Raw genomic sequence first — 17,169 nt, 5'->3', positions numbered from 1 at the left:
TAGTGAACGTACAGCAATTAAAATGTACTTTTGCTGCGGCTATTCAAGTGAGAGGAATACCACGTTCCTTTATGCGTTTCTTGCGTCCTTCAGGCACATTCAGCAATGTGAACACAAAAACTGCTTCGCTGCAAATGAATGAGCATCAAATTTTGAATTTTTAAGCAGAAATAAAGCACAAACCAAACAAATCTTGCTTTTACTTCGTTTCATCCGTAATTTGGCGTATCCGTATCAGTGTTTGCTACAACGAGGTTCAGCCGTATTTAACCGAAACTGATGCCATAAACCTAACCTGCCACCCTATGCCCATGCCTGTTCACTACCTTCTAGCACTGTAGATGTGTGGTCTGCTTCAGCGCAGCAGCGTCAACCACCTCAGTTAGACACATTAGCAAAATGTCCCCCTTTTATGATCTGTGTAAAAAAGTACCCCACCTGTGGGCATCGAGCAGCGGCATGAAGCACTGCAATTCCCAATCTTCTGGCAAGGGTGTTGTGAAATCTGCAATTGCATTCAAGATAGAGTCAATAAAATGGAGTACACGCACTAATAACTACACAAACGTTTCTGAACCAAAACACTCACATTTGTCCTTTTGAAACTCAGCGGGAAGCACAACGAGTAAGGCATTCAGCAGCTTGCAGAATCCATGCCAGATCCTTCAAATAAAAACAAGGATGCTAAATACAGAAGCACTTGCTCATTCTAACACAACGTTACACCTACAATGATAGCGACAGTGCCTTGATTTTATGCCACATCCTAAGAGTTCCAATTTCAGGCTGGACCTTAAGCGAGAGGCTGCCAACCTTTCAAAATTGTATGCTTAGTTGGCACATCAACAGCAGACAAGCACAGTATAAGTGTGTGTAATAGCTGCATGCAAGTAAGACCTGCACACCCAACTTTGTAGAGCGAACCCGGAGAAATATGCAATATATATTAGGGAAGCGTCAATATTCCAAACGCCTGATGCGAATCAAACTGCTGTCATTTGATTTGTACTCGACTAAAAACTGATACTATTCAAAATTTTTTTGAACATTAGAAAATTACCAAATTCACCGAAAATTTTCGAGTTCGTTGCAGTTTCATCACACTACGCCATTCACCGTAATGGTCGACGACATGAAGTGTGCGGTGAAGCCTCCTCAAAATGCAAATGGGCCGCTATATGAACAGGGACTACTGCTATCTCATTGCATGGCAAAAAGGGTAGCGGAGAACTTGGGGAACAAAAAAAAGCATGCAGCCATTACATGCCCACACGCACGCACAGTAATTTCATGCTTATGTAATGAGTGAGTGATGACATTGTGGCAAAGCTTTTAATAGTGACTGTTGTATTTGTTTTAAGCTAAATTTGATGTGCAACAAATATAGTGGCCTAACAACAAATTCTAGAAAAGAGATGGATTAGAGTACTCCGAAGTCATACAAAGAAGTTGCTACAGGAAACTGGAAAACAAAAATCATTTTACAAAGAGCATTCTCTCAAAAGTTTGTTATTCACCCCATGACGACAGCTTTTTGCAAGGATTAAAACTTGTCCTCTTCCCTGACATAGCATGCTGGCTGGCACAGCTTCACAGAAACACCAAAACAAACAACTATTACAGTGAAATCGCTGATACGATCTCACATATGTTTTTCAGCTTAACAGCCTTATTTTCGTTCCAGACCAACACCTAATACAGTCAAACCTCGATATAACGAACACGCATATAACGAATTATTGAATATATCGAACTGTTCCGAAATATTTTTGTCAAACACATGTAGTATTTTTAACTTCCCATAGCGAATGCAGTTCGGCATAAAACAGATATTACGAACTTCGCGACGCCAAGCACTAGGGGTGACACGGGTCTTTCAGACCAAAAAATGGCGAAAAAATCACTTTTTAGAAAGTGATTTCTGAAATCAGTAGCTCTTTATCTACCTATCTGCTAAGTTTTTCATTTCTAGGATTGGTATTTTAGTAACAATGCCAATTTATATAATCGATGTCACCCGAATTTGGCCGAAAATGGCCCCCCCAAACAACCATTTTCCGCGAAGCGTAGCTGCCATTTCGTGCGCGGCACCGTAGCCATCTTGGTCACATTCGAAAGAGCCGCCTTTCGTCTTCAAATTGCCGCCTCTGCTGTTTACATTCGCCCATTGGTCGCATAAAAAATAGCAAAAAAAAAAAAACGTATCATTTGCAATCCCATTGGCTTTCGGGATGCACGTGACGATAAGGCGTCACCGCATTGGTGGAGCTGGCTGACGGCGTCTGCTCGGCGTGCCCGAGCCGCGGGGAGATGGTGGAGCAGTGACGCCGGCCGCGCTTGGGTTTCGAACCGCGAGGTGCATTCGCGGCAAGAATTTGTGAAAGAAGTGAAAAAAAATAGTCGATTAATCATCTCAAGTGATGCCCTGTCCTGACTGTGCGCGCTCAGGCTGACGAAAGTCGTGCGCCGAACGATCGTGTGTATGAGCCTGAAGTAGGCCTAGCATGTTCCCCAGCACAGGAGACTGCTACTGCCAGCAGTCGCACCCGCCGCGACAGTGATATTGCAGGCCGCAGATGAGCAGAAAGATAAGGCAAAAACAGAAAAACTTGAACTCGCGCCAACTCCAGTAACGAAGTGGTAGTCGGATTGTTATCGCGATGACGACGGCAGCGTGGCGGACAGTCCACTTGGCGAGGCGGAGTTCACGATAGTCAGATCTAAACAGTTTGCTGAGATTGGCGAAGAGCGAAACATACGGCGGCGATATTGACATTTAAAAAAGTGAACGTGGATAAGAAATCGCCGTCAAACTTATTTTCCAGTGCGTAAACTGCGAGACACGTCATCTTCGTAGAGTTCGCCGTGCGTTTGCGCCGATCGGACCTCGTTCATAGTCCTTAGTGAATGCACTTGCTTCCTGTGCAATGCAGAGCACTGGGAAGCAGCAAGCAGCTTCAAATTACATTTCTTTTCCGCAATAAACGTTCCTCCCCGCTGTCTTAATGCGAGGACGTGGCAAAACGACACACGTAAAAAAAAAAAAAAAAAAAAAGTCGCTGCTTGCATGTGACTCGCGCAGCCGAAAAAGTGACAACTGAATTTGCTGCAACTGCAAATCAAAATGAAAGAAGCGACAGTTGGACGTTGGAAAGCAAAGAGACTACATTCCTGGAGGTTTCTAGCCATTTTAAATTGTAAATATGTGCATTGCACCAGTGAATGTCCGTTAAATAATCCCCCGTTTCTTTTTTGCTCTTTTCTCAAAACATGCATTGTCGACCACTTGCAGTTTTGCGGCCCAAATATCTCAGCACCTATTGCAGATAGAGTAGTAAATTTTTTTTTCAGCATGAAGCCAAATAAATGGAGCACACAATGTTGCAAGTAGATTTTTTGATTTCATGTTCAAAATTTTTAAAATGGTATTTTTTTGTGACTATTATAGTGCTATATTATTACCTTTGAACTTTGTTATGCAATAAAACAAGAAATAATTGCTCAATCAAAAAACTGCTTGCAACGTTGTGTTCCTTATTCTTTCTAGTGCCCAGCAATGTGTTTATCCGAAGTTTTTCTTCTGTGGTCATTTTGCAATTGTTCTTGTAATAATTAGACTAGTTGGTGTAATTATCTCATGAAATAATTGGATCACAATAGAAATAATTGCAGTTTTAAAATCTGCACAAAAAACTGCACAAACCCACCAAGTTGCATCAATTTCGATAGGTAAATAAGAAAAAAAGTTTTAAGACCAATGTTCCCCCTTAATAGCAGGAGGTAGGCTTCGTTGCACTACATGTGTGTCGTGCGGCGCAGCAAATGTTCAGGACTACCTCGCAGGCGCTCACAGCGCCACAGATGCCACGACAGCATTGGGAGTTGACACAAGGTCAATGTAAATGGTCGCGTTACTTGGAAGAAAACGCGTGCAGCTGCCTATTGCCAGCGGCATCAACTCGATAATGAGGGCCCCTGCGAACTGTGAGGCCAATTACTAAAGCACAGAAAAGATCTGCCAGAACTCCAAAGAACTAGAAAGTAAACCTAATATTCACGCTCAGGAATGAATGCAGTTTTTGTTTCTTGCGTAAGAAAAAATGTGTCACATTTATAATAATATTTTAACTTGTTTCTAACGGCCTCTCTCGGCCATTTAGTATCCACTGCGTAGTTGCCCAACTCAGACCAAAGCTTTTTCATCCGCGGAATGGGTGCATCATCGGCCCTGGTTCAACGTTCATCGTTGCGTGCTGCGTACAGAGTGGGTTATCTGTACCAAACAGTCAGTATTTCATTCTGCTGGTTGTGGTAGAGCTTTACAGCAAGGCGAAGACTGTGTGTGCTCGATGAGAAACTGATTGCCGCTGCATGTGTGCATTTCCGGACGATGGGACAATGCTGCGTCACAGCTCGGCGGTTCGGCTCAGTCAGCTCAGCCTCCCAGGCACGTCGCAAAAGTGGTGGCTTGTTTTACGGATACAAGTCTACATGAGCGGCGTATCGCTGCATCTGTTTTAAGTGAACGGTGAAGGTGAGATTTTATTGCCCCCAAGACGCGTGTCGCATTGCGCAAAGCCTTCCGTTCCGCTCCCTTTGCTGCGTGTTTTGCTTACTGGGTCATATTACAGCACCAACGTTCGCAGAATGTGCTTTAGCTGTTATCACAGGGATGTTCCTATTGTCAACGGGATCTTTCTCATGAACATGTTAAATGCTTAAGTTGTAAATTTGTAGCCTCACATTGACTCCTCTCAGTGACAAATGAAGCGCAATTAAAATAATGAAATCTTGAACAGGGCGAGATTCATTGGAGCGAAGCTATATCACAGATATTTTCCCTTCTCAGACGCATTAACTTCTAAATACTAGCAATCCCAATTTGAATTGCTTACCTAAGCTCTTACAGGTTGGTGTTCTAGCGCTAGCGTTAGTTATTCCGTTCGTTTTTCTTTGTTCTTTGACACTGATATGTACTTTGCTTATTAGCAAAATCTGTTACCCTTTTATAATCTCACCACGTCTCGTTTAGAGACCTACGCTCAGGTCATTTTGTTATCATGAGGATTTCATGAAGACCGTGATGAATGAGCGGTGGTCGCTTTCCTACACTTCAAGATTTGCATTGTCGTGAAGCGTCTATGCAAGTAATCGTGAATTATTAAAGCCTGGCTTTCTATGCAGCACAGCTTCACTCATTTATGCCCTTAGTGAAATCCCTCAAGCCATGTGATTCTATCCATGTGCTTGCCGAATTCACTTGAAGGCCCCTGTTCACAAACGAGCCCAAAGAGATAAGCCCCAGAATGCGTTTACATGACGCGCAACGAAAGACTAGGCTAACGACGATGGAGGCAGAGCGATGCTATGATAAGGTGGTTAAAGATGTAACATTTCAGTTAATGTAAAACTTGACAGTAGAAATCCATGTCAAGTAAAGTTGGCTGAACACTTACGGTGTCCATTTTTCTGCCTTATCCGAGCATCGTTCTGCCTCTGTCATTGTTGGCCTTGTTTTTCGTTCACGAGTAAAAAGACAATCAAATTCCCTGCCAAAAGTATGTCACTGCGACGTCACAAGCAACGTCACGTGTTTGTTTCGCCTCACAGTTCGCAAGGGGCGCCGGGAAACTAAAGCCTCACTCAGTCGATACGCAGGCTTCTATGGGAGTTAAGCTACCATACTATTTCTACCATGGTTGACAGCCAAAGAAATCCATGGCCTCCGAGATCAGCCCCGCGCGCACAAACAGGCGCGCGGGGCTGATCTCAGAGGCCATGAGAAATTGTTCGCATCTCACAATCGCTGACAGTGCCGCTTCAGCAGCGGCGGCAGCGGCGCGATTGAATGTTGCTTTTGCCTTTTTGGTTTTTGCGTCTTTCGCGTTTTTTCGTTTTAGTGTTAGCAGCGGCAACGCGGCGTGGTCGTCGTAGCGTTCGGCGGAGGCTGCCGTCAGTCGTCGTGTCGAGTGTGGTGCGCGGGTGTGCGTTGTGCTGCGATGGCGGTGAACGTGAAAAAAAGAGCAGCACTGACGTTAAAGACCAAGCTCAAGATAGAATCAGGGCCTTCAAGGCAGTTTACAAGAGGAGACTAATTGACACTCTTCTCGTGAAGCTAAGCAGGACTTGAAGATCGACTTGCTGGGAGCATTAAAGCGGCATGGGACAGCGTGAAAGGCGAAACGATTGCCAACTGCTTTCGGCATGCAGATTTTGTTCCAGCAGAGGCCCGTGCATCAAGTGACGATTAAGACGAAGCAGAGCTCCGCGAGCTCGATGAGGCCTGGAACGGTTTTTCGCGTTTTGTTGGTGACATGCCCGCAACAATGACTGTACAGGACTTTGTAGGCAAGGACGACATTGCGGCGACCACGGCTGTACTGACGGACGCCGAAGTCGCTGTGGAAGTTTCTGAACATCCCGCAGACGAAGCTTACGCTGACCCTGGAGACGATGAGAACATTGACTCCACAAGAAGCGATTGCTGAATTGGATTTACTGCGCCACACTGCAGTGCTATTGAGAGCAGTGGGTTTGCCCTTGTTGAGTGTTTGAAAACTGTGGAACAGGGCGTGATACGAAACGTGACCAACACAAAAAGCAGGCCGCGATAACGCAGTTCTTTGCGCGTAAATAAATGGACGTGACTCAAGTAGGCACCCTCTGAGTTGCTGTGCCTTCTCTGATTGAATTTTGCTGCTCTTGCATGTATTTTCCACGAAAGTTTATATAGTCGAACCTGGATATATCTAACTCGAAGGGGATCGCGAAATAGTTCAATATATCGATAATTCGATATACAGAAATCGGCTTGTGACGGCACTTACGATGCGAAAAAACGATACCGTATTTGTTGCGTAATCAACCCACTCACACAGTGAACCCACCCTTCACTTTTGCACCCGAGAATTTGGAAAAAGAAAAAAAAAAAGCGTTAAGGCCAGCTCGCTCACATGCAAGCGATTGAGCCACGAGCGGCAGCGACAGAGCAAAAAATTTCCAGCTTGTTGGAACTGCGTCCCTCTCGCCGCTCGAGCCACCGTGGCAGCTCGGAACAAGGTTTCTGTGTCGCCGCAACAGAAATCGTGAGCGTTTTCGCTGCATGTCGATGGCGCGCGCCACTCCGTTTCGGTCGTCTCATCCACAGCTCATTTCTTGGCAACGTGCCAAGATGCTGCGCAGCGATAACGTCAAGGCGCGGGGTGGCGTTTTTATCTTTTGATAGCTCCTGCGGTGGCAGGGAGCAAACTTGGCAGAGTGCCCATTATGGCTTGATTGCACAAGCCTGGTTCATTTATCACGCCGTACTTGGGGCAGGCGTCATGATCGCAGCTGACCACGTGCTTTCGTTGATTTATACATGCAAGGATAAATGACTCCCCCCCCCCCCCCCCCCAAAAGAAAAACCTGCTGCTTTTTAACGTCCGCAGCCGGCCATATCTTACGCTACGCCCCGCGTACAGCACAGGAATGGATGACCGGCAAAAAAACAAACAAAAAACACACACACACACAAAGAGAGAGGGAGAGATCTGCCGCTTCTTAACATCCGCAGGCGCCATAGCCACGTCGGCCGCCGCGCGCAGAGTGTTCGCAACACACGCTGGAGAAAGCGTCCGACGTCTGTCTGAAAACGGGCTGAGCTGGCTTGACGCATGCGTGAGCTCGTGCTGAAGGAAAGAGATAGCTCGGCAAAAGAATGGGCACACCCACGCATATGTCTTGCAAACATCGTGTACTGGCGCGCGGGAAAAGATAACTGCAGATGCGCGTGCGCCTTTGGGGAATAGGCGCGGCGCTGCCAAGACCAGCCGTCGCCAGTCTGTCCCCTCATTCCTTCCGCGCGTGGCTTGAAAATGTCACGCGGCAAACAGCCAAGGGTGATGCGATCGTCTTTGGGGAAGGCACACTTTCCAGTGCGTGGTGCGGAGTTCGATATACAGTCGAACCCGGATATATCGAACTCGAAGGGGATCGCGAAATAGTTCGATATATTGATAATTCGATATACAGAAATCGGCTTGTGACAGCACTTACGATGCGAAAAAACGATGCCGTATTTATCGCGTAATCAACCCACTCCCATAATGAACCCACCCTCCACTTTTGCACCCGAAAATTGAAAAAAAAAAAAAAAAAAACCGTTAAGGCCAGCTCACTCACATGCAAGTGATTGAGCGATCTCAGCGACGAGCGGTAGCGACAGAGCGAAAACTTTCCAACTTGTTGGAACTTCGTCCCTCTCGCCGCTCGAGCCACCGCGGCAGCTCAAAACAAGGTTTCTCTGTCACCGCGGCAGAAATCGCAAGCGTTTCTGCTTGCATGTGGATGGCGCGCGCCATTCCGTTTCGGTCGTCTCATCCACAGCTCATTTCTTGGCAGCGTCCCAAGATGCTGCGCAGCGATGTCGCGGCGTGTTTATCTTTTGATAGCTCCTGCGGTGGCGGGGAGCGAACTTGGCAGAGTGCCCGTGATGGCTTGAAGCCTGGTTCGATTTATCACGCCGCGCTTGGGGCGGGCGTAGTCCGCTTCCACAAAATGATTAGAAAGCATGATAGCTAAATGCTGTTTGAAGCGAAAAATGCTAAAAACCAGTGTCATGATCGCAGCTGACCGCGTGCTTTCGTTAATAAACGACTCCTCCCGCAGAAAAAAAAAAAAAAAAAAAAAAAAAAAAAAAAAAAAAAAACTGCCGCTTAACGTTCGCAGACGCCATATCTTACGCTACGCCGCGCGCACAGCACAGCGATAGAGATAGCTCGGCAAAAGAATGCTTCCCTCTATCGTGTTTTTCCCCTCTCGTTCCCACCGGTTCTCTCTGGCTCATTCATGCACATGGCTTGCAAACGTCACGTGCTGACGCGCGGGAAACGATAACCGCAGATGCGCGCGCCTTTGGGGAATGGCCGCGGCGCTGCCCTAGACCAGCCGTCGCCTAACTGTCCCCTCTCATTCCTTCCGCGCTTGGCTTGAAAACGTCACGCGGCAAACGGCCGAGGGTGATGCGATCGTCTTTGGGGAAGGCACACTTTCACGTGCATGGTGCGGAGTTCGATATATGACACGGCTTTCCTATACTTTTACATGGGATTTTCAAAGGGATATTCCGTGAGTTCGATATAACCAAAATTCGATATATCCGGGTTCGACTGTATCGAAGACCGGTGAAATTGAGTTCGATATACAACGCCGCTTTCCTATACTTTTACATAGGATTTTCAAGGGGATATTCCGCGAGTTCGATATAACCAAATTTCGATATACAGTCGAGCCCACTTATAACGGCCCCACTTAACACAAACTTTCGCTTATAACGAACGAGACCGGAGAGACCGCCAAAATATACATTACTTCAATGGCACAAGATCGCACGTATAACGAACGTCCATGAGCGCTGCCGATCGGTTACAGCGAACGGACGGCGTAAACCCGGCGCCCCGATACGAGATAACGATGGGCTCCCATCCCTTTTGGTCTGTTTTCGCAATCCTCCTCGCAAGCGAGCTACCCTTTGCTCGCCGACGCGCGCTGCCTACGAGTGTCGGCGCATGGTGTGGCCTCCAAGGCCACGCTGCCGCCCCTCCTCGCAACTCCGCTCCTCTCTCCGCCCCTCCTCGCAACTCCGCTCCCCTCTCCTCTCGCCATTCCCTCGTCTCCGACTGTCTCCATGGCGCCGGCCGCCGGCATAGTCTTCGAAGTTTCGTCGTTTCGTTTCCTGGCTGTTCCATTGAGCGGCCGTGCCAGGGGCGCGGGGCGCCAGGAGGCAGGCCTCTCCATACGCTAGCGGTTGTACTGTTTGCACGGGCGGACTGAATGCGCAGCGGCGCGCGCGCCGCTGCATTCAGTACGGCGGTGACGGTTCGTGGCCTCCGAGATTTGTGGAGGTAATCTCTGAGGCCATGGGCGGTTGAAAGCAACTACGGTAGGAGCCAACAGGTGGCAGCACTGATGCTCAGGGATGCCTCTCATTGGTCTCCCCGCAGCATACCATGCCCCGCTGTGTGTCCGTTCCGTTCCATTCCTTAGGCACTTCCTCGCTTGCCCCGCGTGATTGTCGCACGTGCGCACGTGCTCCGTCAGTTGCGGCGCTTTGTTGTCATTTTCGTGTATGTGGTGTGAGCGCTTCGGCTGTCGGGCCTGAGTCGTATAATTCGGGATGGCGGACGAGAATTGCCTGCCTCCAGCGGTCACGAAACGAAAAGCACTGGACAAGGCAACGAAGCGAGCAATTGTGACGGAACTGTCTCAAGGTGCTAAAAATTGCGAGCTGGTGAAGAAGTGCAACGTGTCGAAATCAACCATCTCGACAATTCTGAAGAATAAGGTAAAGATCGCCAGCTTTGACGCCAACACAGCGGACAGAAAGCGCCTGCGGAAGGCCACCTATGCGGACGTAGAGGATGCGCTGCTGAAGTGGTTCGTCGACGCACGGGCTCGCAACATTCCGATAAGTGGACCAATGATGCTGGGCAAAGCCAAAGACTTCGCATTCCTACTAGATTTTCCCGACTTCTGCCCAGGCAATGGCTGGCTACATCGGTGCAAAGTGCGGCATGGGATTGTTTTTAAATCGATTGTCGGTGAGGCGCGTTCGGTAAGTGACCAGGACGTTGCCAATTGGCTTGCAACAAACCGAGCCATTATTGCAAGCTACGCGGAGCAGGATGTGTATAACGCAGATGAAACTGCATTATTTTATCAGATGCTTCCAGACAAGACGCACTCCATGAAAGGGGAGTCATGCACTGGCGGTAAACACAGTAAAGTGCGCGTTACAGTTCTTCTGTGCACTAATATGAATGGCAGCGACCGGCGCATGCCGTTTGTAATCAGAAAATCCAAGAAAACACATTGCTTTCAGAACCATGTACCCGTGCGCTACAGGCACAATACTAAGTCCTGGATGACACGGAATTTATTCGCAGAGTGGCTGGGCGAGTTTGACCGCGACATGCAGAGGCAAAGCAGGCGCGTGCTGCTGTTGCTCGACAATTGCTCAGCGCACCACGTGCAACCGTCTCTGACGGCAGTGACTGTACTTTTCCTGCCGCCCAATACCACTTCTAAAGTGCAGCCTCTTGATTTGGGCATAATACGCTCCTTTAAGGCATCGTATAGGCGCCGCATTGTGCAGCGCTTGCTCATCGCCGTTGACCGTCCGGCCGCTAACTTGCCGCTCCGAGTTTCATTGTATTCAGCCCTTGAGATGGTGAAGGCGGCCTGGGCGGAGGTGACGACCGTTTGCGTGCGAAACTGTTTCCGCAAGGCTTCGTCGACGCAGTACCGGACGTCGGGCCTGATGCCTCCGATGATGATGATTCCGGCAGCAATTTGTGGCAGCGCGTCGTCGACTCCGACATGGGAGGCCCTGGCATTGGTTGGCAGGATTTTATTTCTGCGGATGAAGACGCGGATATTGCGGAACCGTGCACGGACGAAGACATCGTTTCTGAAGTGCGGGCCGAGAGCGACGCGGAAGAATCAGATGAAGATGAAACGTCTGAGCCAGCACCCGTAAGCACGTCTGTAGCAATGGGCTATATAGAGGGCCTCAGACAACTTGTCTATGCCAAGGGACTCGGCGAAGAGCACGCTAGTGCTTTAAATAAACTGGAGACCGCCCTCATCGCATCTGCACTGCCGAAAAAGACGAGCATCACAGACTTTTTTGCTAAGAAATAAATTTCGTGTTTTGACCGCCAACTTTTTTTTTTCTCTTTTTTAGTTTGTGGTCCAGTTACTACGAACTTGGGATATAACAAACGGACGCCGCGTGACGCTCAGGTTCGTTATAAGCGGGCTCGACTGTATCCGGGTTCAATATAACCGGGTTTGACTGTATTACGAATTATGGATAGCGCGAACTATTTTCCGATTTTTTAACTGTTCGTTAAAACGAGGCTTCACTGTTAGAGCCAATGCATTTTTGTACAACATGACCATATTTTCACAAGGGTCCGAATAATATGGTCCAATAGCATATGAAAAACTTATGGGGCTTTGAATTTCCTTCCAAGAAGTAGCGAAAAGTTGCTGAAGAGAAACTGGGGGGGAATAGTAGCCCTGCTAATGCCAACCCCCGTGGCTGATGTTTAGTTACTATTTGCTCGCATAATTAACCGCCTTTCCACTTTTCTCACTGAGAATTAGCTTCTCTTTCTTTTTTTTTTCTCTCAAATCTTTGTGGAGGGTCCCTCAGTTTTGCACCATTGCTGTGGCAGTCTACAGCAGTGATCTTGGAAGCTTGCCAAGATGCTGCAGCCAATCACATCTCCCTGTATTTATCTTTTGATGAGATCTCCCGTGGGAGGGGGGAGATGCTGTGGAGAAACTTGGCAGAGCACGAAGTTTTAGATGCTCTTTGTGGCTTTGTCAAGGGTGCAGAGCAAAGCAATGAAACAAAGTCTTATCGACTCGTTTCCAAGAGTTTCAGAAAAGGTTGCTTCTGACTCTCAAAGTACAAAAATAAAAGTAAGTTCTGTGCCAGCTATGCTTCAATGGCAACCTTCGGGGGCCTGTTTGGGATGATACACTTTTAATTTCGAATTCCTGTGAGACTTGTGTCAACAAGATTCCACTATTCCTCAAACGGCACATTTAACAGAGACAACTCTAAAAATAAACATTAAACAAACAACATACAAATAAATTTAGCAAGTGCACAGACACCCAAGAGTCGGGGAAAAAAAAAGTAGCCTCACTTTTAACCAGAACTTGATACTACAAATCAATACAGTGCTGTACACAAGTGCCAATCACCTATAATTAAAGGTCCCCAGAAAGGGGTCACCAAGAAGGGTAAACAACGCCATAACACTGATAGTTATTGAACCACCCATCATTCTCCCGCAAAAATTTTCGATCTAGCTTCTGCAACACCAGAGATATCGGCGATTAAAAATGACCCTTCCAATTTTCCCTCTCAACTCGTGCGCTGAAGGGAGCCATAAAAAAACAAAGAATACAAGCAAGTTCAAAGCTCCGCCCAGACATACGTCACTTCGACGAACTTCCGGTTGCCGCGCGCTCGCTCGCTGGCGTACTCCGCCAACCCGTCCTCGCTTGCACATGCCTGAGGAGTTCGCCAGTTCGCGCAGCGACGGTTAGTGTAACCGCGAACCCGTGGTTATCCTATGTTACATGGCGGGCCAAACCATGGTTGCACCACTAACCGCGGTTACCGCAAACCGAGCTTGACGACCTCGGTTTGCGTCGTTAACCGAGGTTATGACGGCGTCTGTTGACGGAAGCTACTCGTCGGCGCACGAGTGCACGAAACGTACGAGCGGGTCTGCTTCACAAAGTTATTCATTTGCCCACTGTATCACGTTTAAAGATCAATGTATAGATTATGGTGCCGCCCGACGTCTTCGATTACGGCCGACAGCGCAGCGACTGCGTACTGAAGCCTTGTCGTGCCTACAGTATCGTTTGAACGGCTTGTTGCTGAGCAGAACGCCAAAAAATATGCGGCCTTAGCTATGAAAGTACACGAGTTTGCAACGCTTGCAGCACGGGATGCCGCGAGCAGGCTGAGGTACGTTACACAATTACCGCGGGGGTGGAACGTGCGAGCGCGGCGAACGCCGGCGCCGTGCGTGACCGTCCCTAGTCGTCGCTAGGCCTATTGTTTCGCTTCGAAGCCGCAGCGGTCGACGCTTTGGAACATGATCAACGCTGTCGTAAATCGTCTACTTATGAAACTGCCTTATAGTGATTCCTATCCTGCCATAGTAAAATAATTATAGGATTAACTCTGCTGACGCATTAATCGCAGAGCTAGTACGAGCAGATCGGATCAGCCGAAATGCACCAGCGGCAGCTGGCTTGAGCAGAAACTAGCTTGTATCACGGCTATTGCTCTTACCAGCAATTTGCTGCTGGTCAGCGATCCTCACGAGGGCTTCATACTTGATATTCGGCTCAATATTCTAGACGCCAACAAATTTTAGCACGCTTTATTTCGGACATCGGTGCTAACGATCCGCCATGTGGTTCGCGAACGGTATGCGGGAGGAGGGGCCACAGCGGCGATGTTTACGGCGGTCAAGGAGGTGCTGCCATCGTGCGGTGCTTGACCGTGCTGTTGACGCCTCGTCGGACGACACTCCGATACTCCTGAAACCACGTTATATAATTAAGATATTTGTAAATGCAGCTTCGTTCTGCCGATCCCTGCGTCGCTTCGGTTGTTGCACTTAATGGGCAATGGCCACCTAACCAACAAAAGGCGAGCTGTAACAGCCCGCACAGAGTTCGAGCAGCGTACGAGCAGACGACTTTCGCAGCTACCGGAAGTGTGTTCGTGACGTCATGGTTGCAGTGACCGCAGCGAATGGCAGCTTCTAGCAAGCCTTGCCAGTCAACCGACCCGTGACGTCACGGGATTCGGAAATAGTTCCATGCGACACCGCCAAGCGACATTTCCTCTGCCCGCGAATTTCAAAAAACGCTGTTTTTAAAAATTAATAATAAATCGCTGGCTTTGTTCCAAGGAGTTATACTTTGCGTTAATGCTCAAAAGGATGTGTTCTACACACTGAACCCGTTTATCAGTGGTTTCTTGGGGGCCGTTTCCGTGGACCTTTAATAAAGCATTATGGTCCAGTCCCCAGATAACTGCAGAAAATGTGATGGGACATTCTTAATACTAGATAGAACCCTATTTTTTGCACAGGTCAAGGATGGAGAGCCGAGAGAGATGACGAGACTCACTGCGGTTTTCGGACAAAAGGCTCACTGTGCAGAAGCTCCTGCTTGTGCACAAGCCAGTCTAGGACCGGCTTCACAACAGGCACGCTACAGCAGTCACGCATGTCTCGAGGCTCCTGGAGCGCATGCATGGGCAGCAGGAAGGCATGCAACATGCTTGCTGGAAGAGAAAACGACACTGCATAAGCCAACTTCTCAACACAAATAATTTCATCATATCCAATACACATCAATCTACAACTTGAATACCCAGTGAGATGTAAGTATGACTATACTGTACAATATCGGAGTGTGGCACCTGATAGATTATACTTCAAACACCTATAAGCTTGCAAAGGCTGTGTACCATATGAATATATCAACAATGATAAAAATGTTTTATGACAAATGCAACGGGAATTTAGCACGGCACGGCCTTTTAGATGCATTGTGCCAATCGCACTGATGTAGGCATGCACTTTGCACGTGCCATGGTGCCAATAGCAATTCCGCACAGTTTCTTAGGATTTGTGGGAACAAACAAACTGGTGTCTGCAGATTTTTGCCTCTCCACAAAACTGCCAATTGACGAAAGAGTCTGACAAAGCAAGAAGAAATGCAAAACGCAGCATTGTACAAGACTTGATGAATACGCCAAGTACCCTATCAACGACGGCCAATGACAGCGCTAACGAAGAGAAGCTCACAGATTGTAGCAAGAGACCTCTATGCACAACTGCATATGCAGACATTGGGGCAGTTGTGTACCAAGTGGGTTCCTCAACATTTCAACGGTGTAATTTTTTCTCCTGGCACTATAACTTAGCAGAAAGCAAACGAGTTCGCATTTTATTCTCAGCAGACCTCTCGGCCATAGTGGCTGCAGTTGGTTGCAGCACTCAAGAAATACCACACATCTGTTTCCAAGGTAATCACTGATGAGATTCATGCCGTGGATGCTGACACGGTGACGAAGTGGACTGACGAAGCTTGGGACAACATTACAACACAGAACAACCTCTGCAATATCTTCAATGCCGTATGGACAGATGCGCCCAAGGAAGATGCTAGGCACACCATGACAAGCCTCATGTTAAACGAGATTAAAACATCAGCACGGCTTGCCATCACTCTGGACGTATTGACAAAACTACAACTTATGATCGAAAAATGGAAGTCTCCTGATGCTTCCAGGACCTACTGAACTTGTACTTTGATGGCATGAAGAAATGCATTCTACTGAAAGCAAAAAGGATAGAGAAAAAGGAACGTAACCTTGATTACACTCTATAACACGGCTGCAGTCAGTGGCCTTCAGAAACAAAGTTAGTGCCTGAATGAACACAACTTGTGTGCAGTTAAGTTTACCAAAACTATAAATGATTCCACGAATGTCTTCGTGTAGTCTTTATACAAGGAGGTTTGACAAGAGCACTGACAAAAGGTTTCATAAAAACCTCACAAAAATAATGCGTCTGCCCACACACCACTCCGTCCAACCACCCATATTGGCATTCAATGTGAATTCCTGCTCAGCAGGGTATGACGCAAGCAAGATTTCACAAATTAGTCATCACCAAAATCTATCCATAAAATCTACTCCTTCACTCACTAAGCAACACTGCTCCAATTTTGATTTGTTGATCAATTCAGCCTTGCCCAGCTAGTTACTAGGAATCCTGGACAGTTTAGTCAGCAAGGTGGCTGCCTTGCATGGGCCTCCGGCTTGGTTGGAGTCCTCACTCAAGATAAACTTTTCTTAGAATGCAAAGGCTATGAGAAAGCTGTGTAGCTTTCCTCTGCAGCCATTTTGCTGCATTCAAGTGGATTCCACTGAGTAACTACTCCCTGAAGTGAAATTTACACCACCTTATTTGGTTGATTTGCACGATTTAATGCCCTAAAGGGACTCAGCCTAAGAGGGATGTCATAGTAGTATGTGGTTATTTATTATTAGATATCAAAAAGGAAGGAGAAGACGTTTGCCAGCCCCAGTATCTGTTAACCTGAACTGGGGTGGCGGAAATAAAGGGACAGTGAGGAAGCAGTAGAGGAAATCAGAGGTGAGCGGCAGGGAGAGGGGACAGGTTAGGTAAAAAATAAAAATATAAGGTGATACATTCATAGTACAGGGCTTTGGATAATTTTGAACACCATGACATTGCATGACATGAATGACATTACAAACTACATGAGAGCAAGCAAAGCAGCAATGGGGGCTAGTTGGCTTACCATTTCAAGAATTTTCGCGCTACGGTATACACAGATACACAAGAAAGCAGGAACCACGTACACAGAACAAGCGCCTTGCATTTTGCCTCTATCAATACGCGACTGTCATGGTAGGGGACAAACCCGGCCTCCCAGCTCAGAGGAGTGTACCTTTACCACTGAGCCACTGTGGCGGTGCTTAGGGGCATCCTCAAAGTAATTACCACAATTGAAATAACACAATAAACACAAAGACAAGAACAGACA

General features: G+C 47.5%; 1 protein-coding gene across 3 annotated transcripts in view; it reads right to left on the bottom strand.

The window, feature by feature from the left end:
• Positions 1 to 17,169, bottom strand: part of LOC146172216 (uncharacterized) — a 139,041-nt gene that overhangs the window by 107,047 nt on the left and 14,825 nt on the right. For all 3 annotated transcript variants that reach the window (XM_084585739.1, XM_084585737.1, XM_084585738.1), the window contains exons 11-13: positions 14,716 to 14,872; positions 590 to 663; positions 439 to 505 (exon numbers count right to left, since the gene is read on the bottom strand). In XM_084585739.1, the coding sequence (XP_084441865.1) occupies positions 439 to 505; positions 590 to 663; positions 14,716 to 14,872 (298 nt within the window). The remainder of the gene's footprint in view (positions 1 to 438; positions 506 to 589; positions 664 to 14,715; positions 14,873 to 17,169) is intronic.

This window comes from Amblyomma maculatum, unplaced genomic scaffold (assembly GCF_055883805.1).
Source record: "Amblyomma maculatum isolate TAMU_Amacu unplaced genomic scaffold, ASM5588380v1 scaffold_13, whole genome shotgun sequence".
Classification (NCBI taxonomy): domain Eukaryota; kingdom Metazoa; phylum Arthropoda; class Arachnida; order Ixodida; family Ixodidae; genus Amblyomma; species Amblyomma maculatum.
Note: the sequence above shows the minus strand (reverse complement) of the source record. Positions and strands in the feature narration are given on the sequence as shown.